At 33.3% G+C, this 27,264-nt stretch overlaps 1 protein-coding gene across 3 annotated transcripts; it reads left to right on the plus strand.

The window, feature by feature from the left end:
• Positions 1-2,753: 2,753 nt before the first annotated feature.
• Positions 2,754-26,794, plus strand: LOC148621641 (uncharacterized). 3 transcript variants are annotated; one of them, XM_088576219.1, is made up of 7 exons: positions 2,754-2,905; positions 15,598-16,771; positions 20,377-20,418; positions 21,965-22,235; positions 22,745-22,955; positions 24,769-24,954; positions 25,548-26,794. In XM_088576219.1, the coding sequence occupies exons 1-7, from the start codon at positions 2,882-2,884 to the stop codon at positions 25,830-25,832; spliced, it is 2,193 nt and encodes a 730-aa protein (XP_088432345.1). In that variant the 5' UTR covers positions 2,754-2,881; the 3' UTR covers positions 25,833-26,794. The 3 variants fall into 3 exon arrangements, with proteins under 3 accessions (XP_088432345.1, XP_088432344.1, XP_088432346.1); XM_088576218.1 differs by lacking the exon at positions 2,754-2,905 and adding an exon at positions 7,699-7,848; XM_088576220.1 differs by lacking the exons at positions 2,754-2,905; positions 20,377-20,418 and adding an exon at positions 7,699-7,848.
• The last annotated feature ends 470 nt before the right edge of the window (positions 26,795-27,264 follow it).

The following is a 27,264-nucleotide window of genomic DNA, read 5'->3' on the forward strand; positions in this document are numbered from 1 at the left end:
GGTTAATGATACAATATTTGAAAACTTGAAATTGTGCCTGTTTTCCAAGAATTCGAAGTAGTTTTGAAGATATCAATGCTAAGTCCTGATTTCACATAGATTCTTGTTAAGTTATCTTAACAATTTATGATATTTTGTACATGTATTGATGTTTTATCAAGAATTCTTGTGAGTTGATATGGCACTAAAATTGTTCTAAAACTTTTATTCTTTCATAGTTGCAGATGAAGGAATCTACAAAAAATATCAAATCATTCGCAGAATGAGTGAATATATGAAGTTTCGTTTATTGCTTCAGCGGGTAAGTTATCTCTTTTAATGAAAAGACCGTTTAGTATTTTAAAACTTTAATGCACCACCTCGGAAATGGTTAGCATATTAATCATGAGGTCTTATTGGTAGTATTGTATTTATAGATGGTTTATTGGAATAAGGGAGATAACTACAGACGGATTCAAGAAAAAAGAATTTATTGTATTACGTGAAAAAGTGAAAACCATGATTAGGGCGATATTCAAAACTCAAATGTCGAAGAACAAAAAAAACGAGTACATGTAATAGATTGGGAGTGGTGCAATGGCCATGTTAAAACTCAAACATAACTACCCCGTCTTTATTGGTTTCAGAGCGTTTTAAAAGTTAAGTACTTACATTGAAGTTAAAAAACTACAAATATTGTAAAGATAGAAAAAGAACGGATATGGTGAAACGTAACAAATGCACAAGATTATAATCTGAATATAAAATAGTAAATAACTTTCAGATATCATCATAGATTGGTCTTCAATAAGTGTAAAGTAAGCTCTGGAGGGCCCCGACAATAAAATAAAATCCACGGTAATTCAACGATGACAATTCTTCGAAATCAAATTAAAAAGAAATGTAATGATACAAAGACACATTAAAGACCAACATCTGTCCTGACTGTGGACAGACGCTTGAATTTTACGGTTGCGTTTAACTAGTTTTTTAAGGCCTTGGTAATCTCCTTTGATATAAGGTCGGAAATGTACTGAAACAACAAACACACCCTTAAATTCATTCAATAATACATCCAATTCTCTCCATGAAATACCTCAACACACACTACATAGACAAATAAGATATCCACTTAAAGAACGCTCGCTGTTACTAAAAGTGGTAAATATACAAGATCGATGTAGTTGAATACTAAAAAAATACTGATTTTTTACGTAGAGGTGAAATTATGGATCGAATATCTCTATTTGTGAAAAGAATGTTCAAAGAATAGACATTAATTTGAAAATCGTATCTTTTACCAATAAAGATAACGTTTCATTATCTCATTAATACATTAAAAACCGAAGACATGCGTCCTTTTATTAACCTTCTTCGACTATATGAATAAAAATGTCTTCCTGAATTTAAGTAAATCGTTGTACAAAAGGTGTTTATATAAAAGGAAGTGATAACATATAATTTCTGCCCAGGACTCATAATTTTCTATTCCATTTGAGTTTATATTTGTTTTGTTCGTTTCGTGGGAAAGTTGATTCAGAACTACTCTACTATGTGCACAGTGCGTATTACTGTACAATGTGTATAGTGCGTATTACTATACAACATGTATGGTTTGTATTACTGTATAATGTGTACAGTGCGTATTACTTTACAATGTGTATAGTGCGAATTTCTGTATAATGTGTACAATAATACAAACAAACTTTTAATGGTTAATGGTCTTCTTTTTGGAAGGACATTCAGTTTTAATGTTGATTCGCAAGATCATTTAAATGTTTACATATTATATTGCTTTAAGTCTTTTTGTCAGAATAAATTAAAACAAATTTTAATCGTTTATTTTAAATGCATGTGCAGGTATATTGAGAACACAAAACATTATTTTATCATAAATTGTATTGATGATAGTTAAATAATTGTTGTTCTATTCTATACAGATCAAATAATGATCAAGTCTTTCAAAATTTACCCAAAGAAGACATTTAAAATTTGAAGATAATAAACAAAAGTTTTACAAAGAAATGCAAATGATCGTCTTTTTCGTTTGTTTGAACATGAACTGAGAAATAATACAATCCCAAAATTGCACATTGAACTTGTGAATCATATAAGAGTGTATTAATTGTTTATACGATGTAATCTGATATTATTTAATATAAACAACCATATGTATATGCATCGCAAATTTGACAGTTCTAACATCGTTGGGAATTTTTAAGACCTTTCTATACGTTTATATATCTTCCCCGTATCAATTTGATCCGATGGAGCAGTGTAGCAAATAGAGTCGTCACATTCTGAGACGTTATATATATATATATATATATATATATTGGTTGAGAAAAGTCTTTTAGAGGGATGTTTTTGTCATAGTGATCCAAAAATGTTGTTTTGTGTTGTTTGTTTTGGAATGATTTTTTAAATTGATTTTTTTCTTTTGTTTTATTATTTGTTTTGTTATTTGTTTTTTTGTAAATTTGTCGTAAATTTAAATGAAATAATTAAGAAAAACAATGCGGTTACTTTATTAATTCACTGCGGTAATCATGGTAATATCATTTTTTAAAAGTTTATACTATTATCTAAAATCTATTGTACTATAGCATCATATATAATTGCGTATAAAAGCTTTCATTCTTATAACTGTATTTATCTCAATGTACGCTGTCACTTTGTATACTTTAAATATAATAAATTCGTTATAAAGTGGATTTAAATGTATCTGTTATAGTGTTTTCTATAAAATAAAATTAAACAACACTTATTGGTTCGTAAAGTGGCTACGGGTGACTGAAGTAAGGGGAGATAATTGTTAGTCTTATCCGTGATACCACAAAAACGATCAAATATGAAGCTGGGGATGGAAACGTCGTAACTAGCTACAGAGGAATTTTGTACAATGCCTGGCTTTTCCGTATCTGAGGTAAAAGTGTTTGCTTTTGTTATTGTAAGATGAGATTAATTCTTTTAATCTTTGATAAAATAGATAGATGATGTAAATTGTTGACTCTTTTATCCCTTGTCCATTACATTGGCGAACTAAATTCATTTATCTTTATATTATTTTAGTTTAAAGGGCGACATTTAAGAGAAAATTTCAGAACTTTGACGAACAGGTCGTATTGTTGCAAAATATCTTTCTTTATTGTTTGGATTTTTGTAGTAAGTTTCAGGTAAGAAAAAAAAACCTGTGGACAAATAGTTTCTAGGTACATGCGATGAGTAGCTTTATTTTTGAACTGAGAAAATTTTTTAAAGTTCTAAAATATATTCGACATCGGATCCATTATTATTTCTAGTTATGCGTGGTTTAGTGAACATACAAGTCGAAAATCAAATATTTAATTACTGAATAAAGGTTCTAATAGTATTGTAACGTAACTTTATTTGGATAATTAAATTTTAATATATGACCCAGTGCATGACCTATAATATAATCAATCTAGATTGACTTTTGGTCCTGTTTTATAGGTCGGTTCAAGGGATTTGTGTGTAATGTATTGCGTGATTGTTTATTTGAAATAATTTAAATTGACACCATAATAATTATTTCTTTCATTTAAAGTGATTATTCTTAAAGTTAAAAAGTTAATGAGCCCTGTTAGCTACCAGACAAATTGAGTTTAAGCGTATGATCGGCTTACGAGTAAGTCAATATGTATATAGGCTATTAAACTATGTTTTCACTTTTCCCCTTATTTCATATCGGTGACAAAGAAAACAAGATAAATATGTTGAGAAGGAATTTTGAATACGCGATATAATTGATCTTTTCTTACTTTTTGGTTATAAGTATGATTTTTGACAATAGGACAACAAAAAAATAACCAGACCATGTAACTTGGGGTGTAAGTAAGCGACAAAAGGTGAACGACAATATGCATTTTAAGCTGCTTTCGCTGAATAGAGGAACCTTTAAATACAAAAAAAACGAGACAATTGAACGAATGGTTACCTTCTTTTCGATTAAAAATCACACAAGAATCACCTTCGAAATTCCAGTAATTACTTGAAATAAATGTCAGTTACAATCATTATGTTGTAGTGACTTATTTATCTGTCACGTAGCAAAAAGCGTATATGCTGGCTTTTCAAGAAGCTTGACAACAGATGCATTCAACAGATTTCTTATTATTATGGTTCTTAATTGTATTTTAAATGTTTACTTTTGGTTCTATTGATCAATGGTAAGGAGAAATAAAAATGCTACGTCAGGTCGCATGAGCTCAAGGATAAGAAGAGCAATTACTTTCAACGTTTTTATTAATTGAAAGAGTGAGTTATTATGAAAATGGGGGGAAAATCCGTTCTTGCTCCGTCATCTGAAAGTTTGATGTTTTTTTTTTCAAGAACTATGGTTAAACGTTTTCATGAGTTGTACTGCTTATCATTTCAGGTACTAAAAGTTCTTCAATTATTTATTGAAACTATGAAGCGAAGTGCCAAATAAAAATTAGGCAGAGGGTGAAATTTGACGCCATAAAATACTTCAGTTTTGAACTAACAAATTATTTGAAACAAAAGTTAGGAGAGCTTATACTTTAGAGCAAATTTCATGTATATCCGTATTTAGTATCGTAAAATTTAGTTCCTAAGTGTTGTGTGATTTAAGTCTTTATGGTTGATGTTATTGGTTGTCATATATAAACTGTTATTGAACACTATTAATTGTTATACACCCTGAGTAACATATCATGTCAGTAAGCAAAGATGAGAATACTTTATGCCAAACATGGGTTAAATATAATTCAAAGACTTAGGTCTTCAAAGTCGCTAATCGGCAAATATTCACTGTCACTGATTTTGGCTCACTTTCAACATCCGGAATGGTACGAATGCGATATGCTCTAAAATCGGGTGACTTCTAGTAAAATCTTGGTTCTCTTCATATGATTGCGTACTCTTTCGTAACCGTGATGACCAGAATGTTTTCAATCATCCGGAACAAGATTAAACAATTGGCAATGGCTATATATATAGATATCGGGCCCTGATACTATACACTCTACACGTTGTCGTACTCCCAAACAGTTAGAGTGGGGAAACGCGTGGACCCACGTGGGGTCTGGGAGTAGGCCAGAGCGCCAACACAGCAGCCCAGCCGCTAGTAGGACATACTCTGACTCGGTCGTGCCAGATCCGTAAGGGTAGTCAAGACCCCTAATCATCATCTGATAATATATATGACATTTATACAGTCAATTGTAAAAACGCGTGTTTGAATCGGAAACCGGGTAATATTACATAAATTCAATATTAACTGATCATTTATCGTTTAATGTAAACTTCTCGCTCTAATACAAGCAAAAACAAAAACAAAAAACACGCATAGACATGTGTATGATATGTTTTAAAAGAGGTACTTTGTAGCGATCTTTGTGTCGCTTGTGATATTGACCAGGGAATCAGTTTAGGAACCAGATTAAGCAACCGGCAATGAATATTCATAAATATCTGGGCGTGCTAATGTATATAACATATATAGTTTTGTAACGCGCTCCGGTGCCTGAATCGGAAGCTGGGTAATGTTCAAAGTATCATTTCATGTAAACATTCTGTTCTCGTACAAGCACGAAACACACGTAGAAAACACGTGTACGATACTTAAGAGGTTCATTTTTTTATCTCGCATAAAGCTAGGACTATGACGCTACATATGGCGGTAAACACGGCGAGGATCTGCATCATTACGTGGCCTATAACTACATATGTATGCAAATCATGTGCGAATATTAAGTACTGAAATTATGAGCGTAAGAAGTTTTTTTTTTTTTTTGTTTTTTTTGTTAAATTACCTGATTCTTACAACTAGCTGTACTTGTACTAGTGCTGATGTTTTAACAATGTAATTTAAATTCACTTTGTTTCTTTACTGTCCTGTTTATCTAAAATAAACTTCAAACTTGATATGACAATGGCAATTTGGCTTCAGCAAACATCTAATTATAGATACAAGGTATATAGTTTACTTTTGTCAATGATACTGAATACACATGCGTAGTGGGGAACGGGAGGGGTATTTTGTAATATATTACGTTAATAAGGTCATTTCACCGAAAACCGTTACATTTTTGTAATCCATATTTTATTCTACACGAAGTAAATGTCTTAGTTCGAAAATTGAAATTCTTCGCCACATACAAATATTTATGTATATGTTATTTTACTTATTCTGAACTAAATCGGTTCCATTAAATTATACGTCGGACACAAACAATGTTTAAGAATACCCGTGTGAAAGCCTTTCATTGATGTTACGAAAGTTTTATTTACACCAGAAAATTGCCTGTTTACAACCTTTGTTACTATTTGAATAATCAAACTTTAAATCTTATACTTAACACTTCGTTTTCTACAACTTTATCTTTTTGCCGCTGGGGTTGAATTTTGTGTGCTTTGGTTATTTTTATGGTAGAAATAAGTGAAAATCGTATATTTCAATTATTGATTTTGTCACTTTGAAAATTTAATCATTAAGCACTCTGTACCTTAAAATTGATCATTTTATTTTATCAAAGACTATTTATTTCTGGTTATTATAGTAGGATGTGTTGAACCTTTTCTCAGGTCTAATTTAATGTGTTCCTGGTCACATTAAGAAAAGAAACTGTTCTTGTAGATTTATCATTCAGTAATGAGTGCATGGTTAGTTAATATATGATTGTTTCTCTATCGGATCTGTTCAGCAATCATGTTAAAATCTTAATTTTACCATAAGACAGGAGAAATATAGTTTAAATCGATCAAAAATTTGTTGAAGGAGAATCGGTTTCTCCCATGAAATTTGTAGAAAACTTGGAAAATGTAAGATTGCGGGGAAAGCTTTCGCATGAAGCTTAATCACCGCATGTTGATGAAAAGTCGCGTGCATTTTTAATTTACCGATTCGGAAGTAGGAGAAATGGTGTTGTCTGTAAAAACCGAACCCAATATACTCGGACAGTTACACTGTTACTTGAGAGCACCTTGTGCAGTAACTGTTATCTTCAAACTTTACAATATTGTGTGTAATAGTCGTCTCATGGTCTGTATTATTTTGGAGAGAATGGGTTTCAGAGTTATGATATACTTTATATTTTAGGCCATTTTCTCGTGTTGCAATGTAACCCGAGTATAATATTAACCTCAAACAATACACAATTGTTTGTTACGGTGATCTAACGGTCGGTATGATTGTTGGAAAAAATTCCAGATTTTGTTTCTGAGTTACTAGACTTTTTTAAAAAAAAATGAAGAGGGTAAAAAATCGACGTCATTCCATATTCTGGAATTTTATTTCAAACTATACGCAGTTATTCATTGAAATAGTTTGAAGGTCTGTAATCATTTTGGTGAAGTTCCCATTTTTTTTTATTTTATTTTATTTTATTTTATTTTTTTTTGTTAATTGACTTTAAAAAATTACATATTTTTATAGGATTTTTTCAAATGTCACACTGTTTACGCCATCATGGGGACGCTCATAGTGCAGCTGTTAATTGTCCATAACATGGTTATAAATAACTTCTTAAAATATTTGTATAGATGGGGTATATAAAGAAGAGAAGGATTTCTATATAAATAGTTCCTTGAATGCTAATTGGTGACTTAAAGGTTAACTACCAGTTACTTTTCATAAATCAGATAATCCCCAAATTTGTAAACACGACCTTATTTTAGTAAAATGGATAATTACAACCACCCGTGGATCGCAGAGAAACCGTTAATACCTTTTATATTAGGTTTATCTGATGACCGGATAGGATGTTTTCCACACGTTGAACCACTTATCAAAAGGACTGTTTAAAAAAGCTTTTGAAGAATTGTAATTATTTTATGGTAGAGATGGGAACTAAAAGCACGGAAGAGAATGCTAGTGTAATAAATGTAAGTTAGCAAAGCTTAGATATTAAACTCATTTTGAAGCATAATGGGCAAGTATGTCAATGCTCATAATTCATTATTTGACACTTTCTTATAATGCATTTTATTGTACAGATAATTTCCATGTATTGTTTGAAAATCAAGGGTCTGAGGTTTTTATATTTAGCTCTAACCCAGAAACTTGGTACAGAGCGCAGAATGGAACTTGATCTCTTTGTAATCAAAATCATTTTTGTCGTACAAAACTATGTTAACCTGACAGATTTGTTTTATGATCACTTCAATTGTGTAATGAAGAAATTCATTTTTTGAGACATAATTCAATTTTGTGACACAAAAGTCAATTCTGTGTCACAAAATTCTATTCTGCGTCACAAAATTCAATTCTGTCAGACGAGATTAAATTCTGTGTCACAAAAGTCAATTCTATGTCACAAAAGTCAATTTTGTATGCAAATTAGTTTACAGAATCCTTTGGATATGCAAATTCGGGACAAATACACTAATACAAATTATCTTGTCAAATTTTAACAAATTTGGTTGCGATTAACAGGTCTGGCAAAAGCTTTATATAGTTGAGTTGAAAGATGTCCGGAAATGATCACGTGATTCACCTGGTTTGTTTGTTTGTTTGTTGGGGTTTAACGTCCGAGCATCAATATTTCAGCTATATTCAGACGATGAACATGAAATTGATGATAAAATGAACATGAAATGATGATGAAATGAAAAAGGGATGGGACACAAGGACAATGGGGTCGACAAACTTTGATTGCCACTGGAAATAGGGAGAGGTGGGTAGGGTCGGGCAATTTAACCTCCTGGCTAGGGTTCTGAGCACTATTTAGTCGCCTTTTACGACAAGCTTAGCGCTGCTGCATGCCTATTCTTTTAACACCCGGACCTGCACGGGGCGATTCCTCTAGTAGAAATCCCAATAAATCGAAAGTACAAAGTAGAAAAATCGCGTATTTAAAACCTGTTTTATCAAACAAATCTCATAGAAAACGTACTTTAATAGCAATTTTAGTCATTTCAAAACAATTTTAATGTAGAATGCAACTTAAAATATTTTTTTTAATTTCACTTAAAACGGCCTTAACCCTCCTGCGTTGCTCGGACTAATCGGAAACCTGCGGTTACTATATCCAATGAGAAACCTTCGTACAAATTCTTGATGAGAGAATTCACTTGTATATTCAAAGGATTCTGTAAACTAATTTGCATACAAAACTGACTTTTGTGACTCAAAATTGAAAATTTGTATTATGTTATAAATTTTGTTAATCTGAATTCATTTTTGTTGAACAAATTCACTTTTGTCTGTACAAAAATGAATTTTGAGTACAAAACCACAAGGGTCCCATTCGGCCCCCATACTGGGTGTGTGTATTTGAGGCACAATTCAGGGCTCTCCTTTATTCGTCCTGGAATTTATTTTATGGACCCGACGTGTTTAGTTGATGTGGAATCAGCTTTTGAATTTCAACTTACTAAGGGGTTTTTAATGTCCTTGACTACCCTGTCGGGTCTCGTACGGACGGCCCAGTTTGGTGGGCTTTAAATAGTTTTGCTATTTATTTAAATTGTATTTTTGTATCAGAATTTATTTAATCGTCACGTTTTAGATCGCAATTTACTGTCAAACTCCTGAGCAGAGAGTATATCACACTCCACACCTTTATTTTCCTTCATTAATAAGAAGTCACGAATAAATGTTAATGGATTGTTTATGTCGGCATATATATGACAGTTTCTGTTCACTTATGAATTATCGCAACAGTTAGAAGAATGGATGTCAGCTATCTAAAATCTGACTTTATCTTGCATGCACCTTACACTTCCTTTACCAACTTGCTCAAACTCAGAGCAAATGAACAACGAAATAGCACTGCTTTTGTATTTATTGACCATCAAGATGGGAATAGAAGCGAAATTACGTTTGGGCAGCTGTATTCAGAATCCCTGAAACTTGCAAAAGGACTTGCATATCTTGGTGTAAAGAAAGGAGACATTATAGGTCTAAGTGGACGTAACAGCCCAGAATGGCTTATTTCTAGTTTTGGAATAATGATGGCAGGTGGGTGCGCCCTGTATTTCCCGTTTCATTACAAAGATGGGACTGACGTGATTCAATTGTTAAATAGCATTGGAAATGTCAAAATGGTTATTTTTGATGAGGGTCAAGCAGGTGATAATAAAGACATCATGAAAAGAGTTGCTGTGAACGTTTTTCAGGACGGTAGGGTTGAGTCTTCTGAAGTTCCCTCACTAGAACGCGTGCTGTTATTTTCAAAATCAAATGAATTAACTTTCTCATTTTCAATTACCAACTTGATTGCATCAGCTTATGAAATGGATCTCCCAAATCTTGATCCAGATGATCAAGCAGCTATCTTATTATCGTCTGGAACCAGTGGTTTACCAAAAGCTATTCCACATTCACATCACAGCTTAGTTATAATGGCTTGGCAATTTTATGAGAATTTTTTCGGTGGATGTAGCAATCAAAGTGTTTACTATAATGATCGTCCATTCAACTGGGGTGCAGGATACCCTCTTTGGGTGTTTGCAAGTGGTGGAACTCGAGTGACAGTGAAGAACCCCTCAAAAGATTTTACAATTAAAAACATTTCAGATATGACTTCTAAACACATAAAAGATGAGGGCGTGTCTATTGCAGTCTTTATACCACCACTCATAGACTATCTTGTAAAGCAGAAAGGGAGACAATTTAAGTTAAAACGCTTAATGACTTGTGGAATGATTATCTCCTCTTCTTTACTCAAGAGTGTCGGAAACCTTTGCGATGAACTGATGGTTGCTTATGGAGTCACTGAAGTGGCTGGGGTCAGTAGTTGGTTATATACAGAAGCCGATAAATGTAACTATACTCTAGATACATTGACTACAAAACCACTACCGGAAAATGAAATTAAAGTTATGAACGAAAGAGGGGTTGTTGCTCAGGTTGGCGAAACTGGTCGGATACATGTCAGAAGTAGCAAAAAGTTTACAGGGTACCTCAATCATGAACTTCCTTACAAAGATGTTCTCGTGAGATGTGGATGGTTTGATACAGAAGACGGTGGATATGTTACTGAAGGTGGGTCTCTGGTTGTAGAGGGGCGAATGAAAGAAATTCTTGCTGTTTCTGGGAAAAAACTACACCCTTCAGTCATTGAAAATATTATCAAAACCAAAGAGAGTATAAAGGATGCAGTAGTTCTCCCATTAAAAGAGATTGAAACCGGGTACATCGTGCCATGTGCGGCCGTTATCAGTCTACTCAAATCGGGACGTCTTCTAAATGAAATTAGAATGCACATACGCGAAAAATGCAACGTGAACAACGAAGGTGGTATGATCGAGTCCCTGTATTTGCCACGTTTTGTCGTTAATTTTGAGGATTTTCCGAATTTACCAAACGGTAAACTTGATAAAAAAGCTTTGAAGATCCTCCTGAAAGAGAACATTGACAGCGAAAAGTACTCACTGATACAATAAGCTATGTTTATTAGTTCATATTATTTTTCTAGTGGAATTAACATTGCCCGAAGAGATTCCTCTTATTTCTCCACACAAGAGTATGAGAGTATACAAAACAAAGTCTGTTTGATTACCCCAAAAATTTATACGTATGTGTGTGTTGTCGGAGTGTTTCAAAATAATAGCGTTTCACTTTCTACGTGACAACTGCTTTTACAATATTTTAAATGCTCTGGTGTGCTTGAAAACGAATTATTTCTGCAAAATGTCATATGCTTGATGAGCAGCAGAATTGAAAACCCTCGGATAGAAAGCCGGTTGTATCATTTTGCTGGACATAAGCCTAAATTTATATTCATTCTTATTAAACAGTTATAACAGAATGAAATATAGTATATGTATTTAATAAATGTACGTGTATATGACTTACCTGAATGATGTCTTTTTTTCTAAATATGAATCGAGATCCGATCGAGCAAAAAAGAGCATTTTCCATTATATTTAACGACTAGCATTACCAAAAAAGGATTTGGCCAGGATTTCCTAAAAAAAAAGAGATAGTGGAAAACCTTAAATCTGTAATATTCTCTTTTGGTCTCTCCACCAAAGACGATGATTGTGATCTACCGTCTATGTACTGAATTCCCAAACTCCACAAGAATCAATACAAACAGCGCTACATAGCTGGATCTCCAAAATGTACCACCAAATCTCTTTCAAAACTTTTAATTTCTATACTGACAGCTGTCAAGGAGGGTCTCAAGTCCTACTATGACACTTGTAACTCCTATAGTGGAATTAATTCAATGTAGATCATGAAAAATTCGAAAGATCTTCTGGAAAGTCTCATTTCAAGATTATTATCAGAGTACAATAGCATTAAAACCTATGATTTTTCAACACTTTATATTTCTACTCCCCATATTCAGTTAAAAGTCCGACTCAAAAACATTAAACATCGTTGTTACTCCAAAAAGACGGTAGACCTAGTTACAAATATGTAGTTCTTGGTAGGGATTCCTCATACTTTGTGAAAGAGAAATAATCCATATTATCTTCCAAATAAACAGAAGAAGTTTTCAAAATGCTGGAATTTTTTATCGACAAGATATTTGTTCAATGTGGTGGACGCTTCCAACAAACGGTCGACATTCCAATGGGAACAATTTGTGCCCCTCTACTTGCTGACCTATTCCTTCACTCTTATGAGGCTTACTTTATAGCTGATCAGATCCAAAAGAAGGAAAATCGTTTAGCTATATCCTTTAACCTCAGTTTTCGCTATATAGATGACGTATTATCCTTAAATAATCCTAGTTTAGGGGATTTTATACATCGCATCTACCTAAAAGAACTTGAGATAAAGGATACTACAGACACTGTGAAGTCATATATTGACCTACACTTTGAGATCGATGGTAAAGGAAAACTATTGACCAAACTTTACGAGAAGCACGATGACCTTTCATTCCGTATTTTCAATTTTCCTTTTACCTGTGGCAACATCCCTTCAGCACATGCGTATGGAGTTTTCATACGTTATGCCACAGCTTGCCGTAGCTACGCGGACTTTTTGTATCGCGCTAGACTACTTACAATTAGGCTTCTGGAACAGGGTTATGTTGTTGTAAGATTGAAGTCATTACTACAGAAGTTATATGGTTGTCATCATGAACTCGTGGGTCGTTACGGTGTATCCATCTGCACCCTGAAAACTGATTTGTTCAATGTGTCATAGTTTTCCTTTCCTCTTTCGTTTACCCTGGACTTGACTTTTTATAAGCAACTCGACGGGTGTTTTTAGAAAAGCAGAGAACGCTTACCCTACCGGTGCTCTTGGTCCATGCACCCAGTTTTTTTGGTGGAATCCGAATTTCTCATTTACTTTAGTTCCTTTGTATATAATATTTTATGTTCTTTGTTGCATTTGTCTTTTTCCATGTCTTGTATTTGTCCTTGGATTACATTCTTTTGATTTCCGCTGGAATCTTCGTTCCCTTGACAACTTTTTTTGCAGAAACTGCGTAGGCTCTATTTGTTCAATTTAAAAAATGAAATGGCACACTGATTGTAGCGACAACGAATGAAGATTTAAAACTGAAAAAAATGTCCAATATTCGTATTACTACATTAATGTTGTATAGTATTATTCTTCACCCATATCCCTTTAAGACGTAACTTTACTAACTATCAGCTTTTTACTAATTTGCGCTTATATGTCTGTCTCAAAAACGTAACAGTAATGTTTGCTAAATGCACCTTTTAACGGGTTTTAATCCATGCTTTAACAAATTTTCTATGATTCTTTTTCAGAACTCCATAATTACTTTTTTTCCGCTGTAGAAGTATATAACACCGTCGGTGGCTTTTAGCAACTTTGTGGGGGAATTTTTAAAACAAATAATCCCCTGAAACTAGAGAAAGTCTTACTTACACTCTAAGTAGTCGTGTGGAAAAGTCGACAGTTGAGAAACCAAAATAAAAAGTGAAAAATATTATCGAAATGCGTCAGATCTAACTTAAATATAATTAAGAGCTGCACGTATCATATTCTCAGAAAAATATCAAAATAATGTTGTTTTTTTTTTTTTTCATTCTCGTGCAGAAAACTCCACTATTCCCGTTCCCTCATATAAGAAGTGAACCATTTATAGTATTGACTTAAACTACAGCAGTTTATGACGGTGCGTGGGAAGTAAAATTTTAAATGCTTTATTTTTAGTTTGTTTGTTTGTTGTTGTTTTTTTTTGGTTTTTTTGCTTTTTGTTTTTGTTTTAGTTTTTTTTTTTTTTTTTTTTTGGGGGGGGGGGGATTTTGTTTTTTTTTTTTTTTTTTTTTTTTTTTTTTTTGTTTTTTTTGGGGGGGTTGTTGTTTTTTGTTGTTGTTGTTTTGTTTTTTGTTTGTTTGGTTTTTTTTTTTTTTTGTATTGTATTCCTAGACTTCAGTTTCTATTTGTACGTGTGTTTCATTTGGTTGTAGAAATTGTTTCCGTTTATTATTTTCACGTATTGGCAATGGACTGAGGTTTTGATGTCTCGGGTATACCCGAACCGTCTGTTTTGATGTCTCGGGGTATACCTGAACCGTCTGTTTTCGCAATGGACTGAGGTTTTGATGTCTCAGGTATACCTGAACCGTCTGTTTTGGCAATGGACTGAGGTTTTGATGTCTCAGGTATACCTGAGCCGTCTGTTTTGGCAATGGACTGAGGTTTTGATGTCTCGGGGTATACCTGAACCGTCTGTTTTGGCAATGGACTGGGGTTTTGATGTCTCGGGGTATACCTGAACCGTCTGTTCAGAAGCTTTTGTATTTTTTTGTATATTAAATACAATATATTTGATAATCAGGCGAGGTATTCAAACTATCTTTTTACTTCTGTTTCCCCAAATTTATTGAATTCGACACTACCTGGCAAACATATTGAAGGCTTTTACATTTAAAATATAAAATACAACATACAACGCAATTAGTTGGATATAAAATATATCTCAACACTAAAGATTGGAACCCAAGCTCAACAGTATAGTCTGAGAATTAGAGTATAACCTTTTTATTTACAACGATGAAATAAAATACAATGTTTTAAAACATAAAGGAACTCAAATAATACCATGCATAAATATCTATTTTGTTTGTGCAAGCTAAGTCTAGTCATATTAATCAACCCAAAAGCCCAGAAATATTTGAATTAATAAAGGATTGATTAAAATGGCGAAAGTTGTCCACACTTTAAAGCTATTTCTTGTTGTATTCAATACACAAATATTACATCCGTGTCCTTATATTCATCGAATTTCTTTTCACATACCTGAAACAATACCGTTTACATGTGTCGACTGGAATCGTACAAACTATTAATTTTTTGCTTTGCGTAATGTATAATTGATCGTTAAATTCTTTATTGATTCATGGGCTTTAACCATTCAATGTTGTTGAACAAAGAAATCTAGTGTTGCATCTTCTATTCTAAAGAGTTTATACGGTAGAATGAATGGAGATAAATTATATTTAAGTTTTGTATGGTGGAACTAAAGAGATTGTTTTACCTATACAGTTTTGGAACTGATTGAACCATTATTGTCCATCGAAAACATTAAGCACAAAATTATTTAAAAGGTTTACGAGCTTTGTGGTGTTCTACAGGGAAATTGTTTTAAGAATTTTATTTTATTTGCTTTTAAATTTCTAACCGAGTTGAATAATCATACGATCAGGTTAGGTGTCAATATTTCATGTATAATAAGGATGTCTTTTTATCAGTTGAAGACAGATAATTCTGGTTCTGGCTCCGGAAGAATGGCAGAACGGATTCGCCCAGAAAAGACGCCTCGGCAGAGGGTTCAGAAAATATGGCGAAATGTGCGATGGGCACAATCTTTCCCGGAGGAGTCAGTGTCTATGGAATCGACAGATATCACACCAAATTTTGCTTTAAGGAAAATCGCACTTTTATTCGAAACCAAAAAGTACGACGAATGTGCAACATTGATTCGAAGAATGAATTCGGTGACCCTTGGAAATATTTTAGCTGAGGTACCCCTGGAAGTTCTTTACGATTCTATGCCACACAGTTTGTCCATTCTAGAGGCGTTATATGTGAAGCTGCATGACAAGTCGTTCGAAGATTTCCCGAAAGAACATTTGAAAATAGATTTGTTGATCAAAAGGATGGTAACGTGTTTTGCAATTTTAGAGAAATCCGGTGGTAAAAATAGTAATGTGTATTACCCCTCGTGTAGAAATATTTTGCGTGTTGTAACAGTCGAAGAACCAGGCTTGCGGCATCAGCTACGACATAAAAGAAGAGCACTAGATAAATGTCTTAAGCATTTAGGTCAACACGGGCTGGTTGATAGTTCTTGTGGAACACTTATGAATTTACATGACTCACTAAAACTTGAAATTGACAAAGTGGCAATGCAGTATAAAACTGCCTTGCAAAAATTAGACGAACTTAGTCTTTCTGTGAAAAACCCCATGTCTAATTCATTGACTTTTGGAAAGGCACCTACTCGCGTCAGTCACCAAAGACTGATGCAGCTTAGCCGAGAAGAAGTCGAAAGTCGGCTGATCAAAAACCGAACTGTTTACAATATAATCGAACCTGCAATAACAAATCAATATTTGCGAAAACTTATTCACATTTTAGAGAAAAGAATTGAATATGATAAAATAGCAATGTTTCATGAAAACGAAATACGGAAAAACTGTGAAAATTTACCAGAAGACACGTACATGTCAACGACGCTGCAACATTTCTCACAAGGGTATGCAATAATGATTCGTCTGCTTAAAGAGGTTGCTGAAGAGGAAGAGGCGCAAACTGAAGACGAGGCTCCATCCAGCGATGAAGATATCGTGTCACCAGTTACGCACATGGATAGAATGAAAACAATCTCTAATTATAATGGACTATTTACATTAAGAACGAATGGTGAGTACATATTGTTTTAAGTCCATGGCAATTTAATAATTCGGTTTTCACGTTTTTACGCACACATAAGATTTGAAAAAAAAGAAGTCGGTTTTTTGCACACACTGAAGATTTGAAAAAAGGGAAATTGATCTCGTTATTTTACAATTTCAAGCGGTATTCATTTTCATGTCCGTACAGGGTTGAATACTGGCGTTGTAAAATATGAAATGTCATATAAGTATATGCAAATCAACTTGATTTGGACAAATATTAAATCCCTCAATAAAAGAGCATCGATGAGAGAACAGATAGGTGATCATGGGGCATAAGACAGTCATATTATCTACCGTACAACAAAGAATGTCAATTTGTCCGAGCAAAGATTTTTTTCATAACAGGTGTTAAAATGTCTAACTATCAATTAAATGCCTACTTATATTTTAAGATTAGAAGACACGAGGGGATAATTTTCGGTCCATTGAAAATTCAAAAGATTTGTGTATAACGGTAGTTTTTTTATGTAAGAAGTCAGTTAATCGATGACGCGACCGAGCATTAAAAAAGGATAATTTACGAGTTATGCTTTAATTTGGGTCATTCAAAAAGTTACGTAACAGAACACCTTTTTGTTTATGAATACATGTATTGAAATTCTTGTACTGACAGTGGTACATCTTATGTAATCGCCCATGGGGAAATATACATGAGATCTAATGAAAATTCCAGTAACGTACAACTATATATGTTACAATAGAAAAATAGATAAAAATGGCGTCACCTAAGAATGATTTGGTGAATTACAGTTGTTTTTTTTACACATATTAGAACACTTCAACTTTCAGATTCGCAATTCTTCCATTAAGTATTTGCGGAACTATTAGTTTGATCTGATAAAGGGGTCAGCTTGAATAATAGAGTTTTTCGAAAACCTTTGTACAAACCAACAAACGTTATTTTTCTGTTTTTTTTGGGTATTTTTTGTTTTTGTTTTTGTTTTTTGTTTTTTGTTTTTTTTTTTTCTAAACATACATTCTGGTGTTTCTTCCAACATTTATATCTGGATTACTTTAAGGATTTTGTCAGTTGATCATACGTTTTAAATATTGATCTCACAATGGAAACACATGCCACAGAAAGTCTTAAAACTTAGTAAATAATTAAAAAAAATCAAAATGAATGCCTTTTTATTCTTCTATACGTAATGTTCAGCGACTATTTTTAAACCTCAAACTACTGACTGCAATAACAAACATTTGGGTAAAATTACAGACATAAATTATCTGTTTTAACAATTCCCGTTATAATCTAACAAACAGTCTATCTCAAAACTGATTTAAACAAGTCCGTCATCTTTGGAAATATTTGTTATAATTCTCATGACAAATATTGAAAACCAAGTTAAATAAATATATTCTAATAGGTTATAAAATATGCATTACGATATTTCACCTGTTTTTGTTATTGACATATATCATTAAGATTTTAAAAAAGTATTGAGATATACATTAAAATTCACTTTCATGTAGTTTAAGCTGTATATAATTGAAATTATAAAAGCACATTGATATGTAAAATTTGCTTTGTACTTTTATACCATTTACTGTTAAAGTAATAATACTTTTTAAATTCAAACGAAGTTAAAGTGGCTTTCGGAAAATAAATTACCTGGAGATATAAAATAATGTACTGTTATGATTCAGGGTCTTACTTTTGAAAAAGATTCTCTATGAAAAAGTCTGATTTATGTTTTTGTAATGTTTTTGATACCCACTTCCAACAAAACTGACTGTCTTCCTGTGTATTCGCTGTATCTTCTACATTTTGCCTCATAGCTGAATCTCACACTTGCTTTGGTCTCCATCGCCATGAAACGAAGTTCCAGTTTCTGACAAACATTGCCCTCATTATGTATCAAAAAAGCATTACAATGGTGCGATGCGCAGCAAACCATTCTAAGTGGTTCTACTATCATAGAAAGAGGCACAAAATTGATCAAACGGTATGATATGAGAAAGGCGTTACCTTTTTTATTTACTCGAAGAAAGTCGATTGTAGTTTCAGAAAGCTGTTGTTTTTTTTTTTTTTTTTTTTTTTGTTTAAGTGATGAAAGAGAAGTCATTTCATTGTTATTCGTACTTTAGGTCAAGTTGCATCATGTATACAAAATTTCAAAATTCGATCATTTTACCACGTACTTGTCAACTTTACTGGCAGATTACAACTTTGTTGTTGTGGACGTTTCGTGTTTTTCATGTGTCAATGCGATACGAGATAAAATTAATCTTAATGGAAATGACTATACGGGTGTCTCATTAAAAAAACAATGCAGGCTAAATGTAAGAATGTGTCCATATATATTTGGTCGGGCTAAGTTAGTATACATAGCCATCTGTGAATTTCAGATTCAATGTCTCCTGCAAATAAGTATATAATTTGACAAAAAATTACTTCTCCGTGGTGAAAAAGGAAAATACCTTTAAATAAGTTGTTGTGATATTTCACACCACTTACGTATGGAATTTAATAATTATTTACAATATTTATTGTCAAAATTTGCGAAGGGCTTTTTATTTCATATTTAATTAAATTTGTTTGCATAGCTGGATTAACACATGGAAATCGCACAAAACAGTTGATTCGGTACAAGTTAACAAATTTTATTAAATATCAGTAAGCATATTGAACAAATAGCTTTTATATGACATGACTGTGGTATTGTTGAGTCATAATAAGAAACGCCAAAACACTTTCAATTACAAATTATTTACGAATGATATTGACTAGAAGAAACGATTATTTCTTCGCAAGGCCAATGTGATTTTATATTAAACCATAATGTATATTATATAGTAAATTATACAAAAATAATGCATGTAAAGTTGTTTTTTTTTTCTGTCTGTCAGTTCTTCGGCGCGACCCCAAACAGCATAGTATGAAATTTGGTTGGCATAAAGGATAATTACTGTATACATGGCAGGAATTTTTTTTAAAGTTACGTTCCTTTGAGGAAATGCCTGCTTTTGCTTTAATTTGTCGTTGATGTTTTATTGTAGAATTTCTTTTTTTAAGATCTGTAAAATTTCGTTAAATATCACGTTTATTTCTCGACAGATGACGTACTAATAAATGAAGTGCATTTCACAATCAAGCATAATTGTACGTGTTGACTGGTACCATAACTACAAGATACCATGGTGGATCCCCAAACCCTGACCTTTTTGTAATCAATATTATACCAACACCTATCTAAATATTTCCAAAGTCCTGAAAAATGCACTATTTTTTCTTTAAAAAAATTCGAAGACATGAATTTGAGTTATTGTGACATTTTGTGACCCACTTTATTGACACTGGATATAACTTTTATTCAAACTGAGCTATCAATATCATACGGAACATTTCAGATTATTCAATTTAGTATAGCTTTATCTCCTCAGTTACATGTAACAGTAAATATTTCTCCTTGTACCCTTCCAACTACGACATTTTCGTCAGTATACTAAGTTCAAGCAATAACTTCTAGTTCACCTTTTAATGTCATGACTTGGGACAGTTAGGAAATAATAGAGAAACGTGAGTATGAATCTCATTTCAATAATAATCTTTAATCATGTACAAATTAGGGGGCAGTACTGGACGAGGGTTTCTGCGTACAGACAAAAAAGGTCAGTCAGAGTTGAAGCACGATGATGTAGAAATTTAAATAATCCTAATTTTATTAACAAATTGTTCTTTAATTATACAATTCAATTCATCGCTGTGGTGGTAACTTTGTATACAAGTTTGCACCTAATAGTTGTTAATTTGATTTGACATTACATTGTATCACACCATGAAACCGAAACATTCACGATCACATGTACATGTAGTGTTCTTATTCAGCACATCATATATCATGTTAACGAATGTATGTAAACGCACATGCCTGATGTATGTTGACCTAAAAGTGATATAGTACCCCTTATTTTGAACTGAACCCAGTCTGTATGCCACGGCGAGGAGATTTTCCAGCAGTCAGACTCACCCAAGTTATTCGTTTAACCATTCGACCTCATATTCATTGGTAGCTACCATTTAGGGACTCTGAAATCCCATTTGAGGAAAGTGCAAGGAATTGATTCGTGCTGCTGTTATGTATACTAGTACATGTATACCCATGCTACATGTAAGCTAGTCAGACTTGGGGTACATACGGAAGATCAATATGCTTTTGGGGTCCTGTTTAATTTCAGAAATAAAGCTTCGTTTGAATTCTTCAGATTGACAATTTTTATGCATGCTTTCATATATAAGAGTTATGCGTTGAGACTGATAACAGTAGAAAATCTACAACAGATTACTGTCATGAAACGATTTTTTACTCTACTTTCCAATATTATACTTTCATTTAACTAGTATAGATCGCTTGTCTATTAATTACATTAGTGACCATTGCTCACAACATGTAGCAATTTTAGATTTTAAACTTAACATATATATATATATAAATTCTCGGTGAAACGGGTTAGATTATTCAAAAATAAACCTTATTCTTTGTTAAATTAGAAAAATATCACACAAGTAGAATTTGTTATTTGGGTTAATGTTTCTTATTTTAATTACAATAACTGCACATACATACGATGCTATTATCTACATACATATATAAAGGCTTTCTATGTTCATACCAATGGACAATTATATAACATTAACATATTTCTTACACACGTAGTGTCTTTGATGTCTTCTTTGTTGAGCGTCTTTGCAGGGTTTTTTGTACTATTTTAACCCACCACAAATAAAGGAATGTATAAATAAATTACATATGTATGAGAGGAAAAAAACAAATGACTTGATATATTCAATATTAGAATTACGCAATTTGGTAAGATTAATTTCAAATTTTAGGTCTTCATTACATGTCAGATCGCAACATTTAATGATTTTTAGCCTTTTTCTGTTAATTTTTTTTATAAAAGATTAACGATTGTTCCTTTTAACTGGTCGTAACTTGTATAAAACGATAGGGATTTGTATCTTGGTAGGTAGTTCAAAATGATCTAGTCTAGTAAAGATAAATACTAGATGGCTGAAACTATCTTTCCACCAATGACAATATCTTTTACAATAGCTATACACGAAAATGATATCAGTACATTAGTACATCCATGATATAAGCATATTTTATGATAAACTTAATTTTTACCTTTTGTTTCATATTCTGCTTCACAGGACTACGACCGTCTATAATATCTGGCCCATTCCCCTTCAACTCCGAGCCTAACGGGACCAAGAATGGAGTTTCCAAACCGAACATCCGCCATAGTTTTTCCTATGTAAATGGTCACAATACGTTCTTGTTGAACGGCATAAATGGACATTCTGAAAAAGACGGTAAACTTGAAAACCTGGAGAAAGAAATCGAAAAGTTGAAAACTGAACTGGAGGAAAGCCGACTGGAGGTTAAAAGGTTACAAGAACGCGAACAAGAACTTACAGACAGGTATTGTTTGTTACCACAGGCTAATCCTATCCTACTAAATAGGATGGTCAATTTATTGATGTTTTAAGTAGGTTTTTAATAGAGAAACTCTTTACGATATTAACTGTTTCCCTTATCAGATGTTCAGAAAAAATATTTTGGAGTGTTCCTTTATTGTAATTTTTGGTTGGAGGTTTGGTTCTTTGAATTATTTTTACAAAAAAAAGCGTTAATCTTATGAGATTGTAAGAACAGTGAAAGAATATGGTGAAAAAAATCTCAGTTACCACTACACTGAAATTTCAGTTTGCATATAGTTAATGTTATTGCAGACCAATACTGCTCATATAAACGTTACATATTGTCATAAAAATTGAGATCGTCAACTTTAATAATAACACGTTGCATCAAAACTATTCAAATTATTTACAGTAACAAGGCTATGACGCATAATTAGAAATCTATACCCTTTAATGACTTCAAACACGCTAAAATTCATACACATTGACTCATTAAGAGTTATTTTATAGACTTGCTGATCAAGTTCACACTCAATTCACTATAAATAATCAGCATTTTGAGGATTTGAATCTTGGAGAGAACAGACCGACGGAACTGGTTCGACAATATGGTAATCTGTACAGCGATTCCAGAATGGAGGCAATTGATGCACTCGACAAAATTGATGAATTAGGAGAGTTGTCGTTACTGAAGGAGAAAATCCTGTTTTCTGTTGTAGTGGTACGTAGACGTATCCAAGAGGATGCCATTGTTACTCTCCTCCGTAGACTTAATATATTACCACGCCTCTATTAACTACATTATAAGCTCTGGTAGTAATATCCAGTTATTAGTATGGAATATGGCTGTACAGGGGTAGCAAAACATAAAAACAATACAATATTGACCAATCTTTCACAAGTTACATGTTTATAAACATCCCTATATGTATATATCAAAATGATCCAAACAAATTGCAGATTTTATCAAGCTAAAACATAAGGTCGCAAGACCCGTCATTTTGGCAGTTGGCATAGCAACATAACATTGATATTTCCTCATAAAATCATGAAATTCATGGTCAGGTGACCCAAAAGTAGCTGCAAAAATCTACCTAACCCAAAATATCAGGGGCAAAAGCACATGTTCCAAAATAAACAGTGCATTGAGCAGTTTTGAAAAAAGGGGAAAAAAGGGGGTCCGCGCTACTTACAGGTGAAAATTTCGTGTAAAAATGTACTTCAGCAAAAGACTGAAAAAAATGCAAATCAGACAGCATGTACCAAGGCTGTCTGGATCTGAATAAGAAAACTTTAGTTTCGTTTATATTTTTAAATTTATGCAGAAATGCCTTGCCTGGTAATATATCTATCTATGTAACTTACTTTCGTATCCAATTTATGATTTATCACAAAATTTCCCCCATCTTTTACATATATGGTCAGAATTCGAAACTTCAAGCTGAAAATAAATCCCTAACTGTATAGTAGAACCTCTGCTAGCCAAGGCCTACTCGACTTCTGTCGTGGATTCATTAGAAGTGGACCCGGAGTATATGCCCTGAGGCTCCTTAATTTTAGAAAAAGGCATGAAGCAGGTTACACCACATAGCCTGAAATGCTGGACCCGTCCCTTTGTCAACAATATATATCGGGGACTAGAATAATAAAAGTCCTTATCCGCTGCTGACTTGCATACATGCATTTTTTATAGTAGTGACCAAAAAGTGTTGAACGTGACAAAGAAGTGTTGAACGGAGCTTTAGTGTCAGACGGAGCAGTGCTTTAGTAATATACATCAGGACTGTGGTATTTCTCCGGTGACACGAAATAGCTTTTTTCTGTATTGAGGTCTGGTCGTCACGTCGATATCCAAAATGGTATATTTCGTAATCAAATCAACATCGCAGGAACCTTTTGACAATCTTACTATTTTATCAAATTAATTTACCGATAGCTTTCACTTTCTATGCCTTGTAAAGGAAGTTTTTTTGGGGGATAAAGGAATCATATCTGTCTGTCTGTTCACATCTCGTAAGCGAAGCTCCAACTATGCCACTCAATGGATTCTGATTAAATTTTGTTGGGCTGTTAAAGATACTTGAAAGAAGATGATTTGCAAAGGGAGATAACCCGTCATAAGGGACCTTGTCTTAATCGATCAACATTGAATGTTATATGAAGGTTAAACATCATATTCAGGTGAAAGGAAGATAATTATTGTCATAAACCTAAAACGTGAGATATGGATCACCGTACCGCTCATGAATCGAATTTTGATGACATTTTATGGTTGAGCATCGTATTTAGATATGCATGAAAGAAAAAATCCGTAAATATCGTTTGCGCTTCGTCCTTATTGACTCATTAATGGATTTTTTTCTTGATTTTGATACCTTTGCAATGTTGATGTTATTGACGCATCATAGTTAGATCTCTACAAAGGCAGAGATTAACTTGTTTTAGTCGACTCGTAGTGGTGATATTCTTGTTTAGGTTAGCATGCTCACAGGTCAGCTACTTCCAGTTGACTTAAAATTTCTTTTTTATTTTAGCTTTCGTTCCGAGATACACAACAAATGCTTCACGAAGTCAAAGGGAAGCTGCGTCACACACTGAATCTACCACATCCAGACGCTAGTAAAAATGTCAGTGATGACGTCGCGGAAAAGATGGAGATTCAACTTAACCTATATCTTCAACAGACAGCACATCGTTATGACCTTACAATTGTAACACAGGTACTTTTGAATCAGACTATTCTAAATTGTGAAGAATTTTTGTGGCAACATTTAGGCATTCGTACATAACATGAAAATAGTTTTTTTTTCTCACATGAAATACACAATAACAAAAACTGATTTAGAGTCTCAAACAAGGTTGCGTAATCTTCAAAATGCAGTAATTATAAATAGGAGAGAACAGTATCGTTTTTGAAGTTTGAAGGGGCTAATCTTGATTTTACGGTCGCCAATATCCGTTGAATCATTTTGCGATCGTCAAATCCAGTTTGACGACCGAACAATGCAGTCATCTACTTATTCTAACGTAACTATCGAACAAATATGTGAAATCTGATAAATAGCCTTTGCAAGCACTCTTGCTTAAAACAAAGCGGAACAAATGTACCAGTTATCCAATGAAATTGGATGCAATAACGATTGTCATTTGAATTGATTAGTGGTGCTACCGGCAATCACTTAACAATATCAACAAACATTTACTTTTAAATTTAGTTTCCCATAATACCGGTACATATTTAATATCTTAAGTATGTCATGATGGCCGTGTTGTGATGTAGAATGTAATGTTGTAATCTCTAATTAAATTTCAGGATGTGTGCAGGCAGATCTACGCCACGTTATATGACTATCCCTGTCTCAAAGACTGTCATGGACTAAAAAAATACATCAGTGCTTGTGTTCGTGTTGCATGGGGATTAACTGTGCAAAATCCACCTTATATAATTCAGTATGATTCTAGGAAATTTACATCTGATATTCACACTCGCTTCCATACTTCAAATCCGAACTCTGGTGAAATTCAAACGTTCATTTGGCCTGGTCTTACTGAAGGATTTGGGGGACATTGTGTCTGCAAAGCGGTTGTAATCACATGACAAATACAGTAGCTAACGCTGATTACTGGCTTGTTGCATATCAAACTGTCACGGTGATTAGCCCATGGTGTATATGAAGAAGGACAGTCTTAGTCCGAACTTCCTCTGACCCTGCAACCCTCTTCATTTTTATTTAGGTATTGATATGACAGGTTGATTGTGTTAAAGAAAGTGCTTAATTCCATGCAGAAATACAGAAATAAAACAAACTTGCAATCACGCATGCCTACAGCATGATCAAAGTCTGAAATGTAATGGTGACACCTTCGAAACTGCCTCGTCTCTGTATTTGTTATCAAAGTGTCAAATGATCTTTTATTGACCTATATTTTATTCTGCGATTCTTGAATTATTGAAACATTTAACAATTTTTCAGTTTTACTTCCTTATTAGCTCACCTGGCCGAAGGCCATGTGAGCTATTGCCATCACTTGGCGTCCGTCGTTCGTCGTCGTCGTCGTCCGTTAACAATTTTTCAAAAATCTTCTCCTCTGAAACTACTGAGAAGAATTATATGAAATTTTGTACAGAAGTTCCTTGAGGTATCTTGCACAAAAGTTGTGTTTAGATGTTTGATCCGTCGAAAAACATGGCCGCCATTACTAAAAATAGAACATAGGGGTCAGACTGTAGATTTTCGATTATATATCTCCAAAACCGTTAGGTTAAGCCAAATTCTGACTTAGGGGAAAAGTGTTCAGCATGATGAGATCAATCTGTGGTCAAATTTTCATTTTAGTCTGTTAAGCCATGTATTGATCCTTATGATAAGTCCTACCAAAGTCTTCTTGGGTCAAAATTATTAGTAAACTTCTTGTTAAATTTATTGCCATTGAAAGACAAAATTTAACTAGGTGAGCGATTCAGGCTCCTGGGAGCCTCTTGTTAATTTTAGATATGATTGCATTTATACATATTTTAAAAAGAAATGACATATTGCGTTTATATAAACATGAAATCTAGTCATTTACCTATCTACTAATAGTTCTTCCGTCTTCCTTCTCTATTGTCGTCTTACTCTTAGAAATGACACCTCTGACTGTTAAACCAGTTTTAAAAAGTTCATGATGAGTGGGTGAAAATATCAACGAACTCACTAGGATGTAAAAAAATATCATATTCAACGCTATCTTATAGTAATTTCAAGTTGAAAGTCCAAGACCGTCCTAAATGTGAAACCAGAAATCTAAAAGATAAAAATGAACTTCACAACCTCAAAAAAAATGAAGAATTATCTCTAATACCAAAATCAATTATTTTTATGAAACCCTTAAATTGAAGTTTCCGACCATTAGTGTATAAGCTTGAACTTTAATGGTTGTGTTTAAGCCAAATCCTTTGAGTCAGTTTCCGCTATATAGATGACGTATTATACCCGTATCTATGAACAAACCTAGTTTCCGGGATTTTATACACCGCATCTTCCTCAAAT

Source organism: Perna viridis, chromosome 3 (genome assembly GCF_037379345.1).
Source record: "Perna viridis isolate PV_CMFRI_1.1 ecotype Kerala chromosome 3, ASM3737934v1, whole genome shotgun sequence".
In the NCBI taxonomy this organism is placed as follows: Eukaryota; Metazoa; Mollusca; class Bivalvia; order Mytilida; family Mytilidae; genus Perna; species Perna viridis.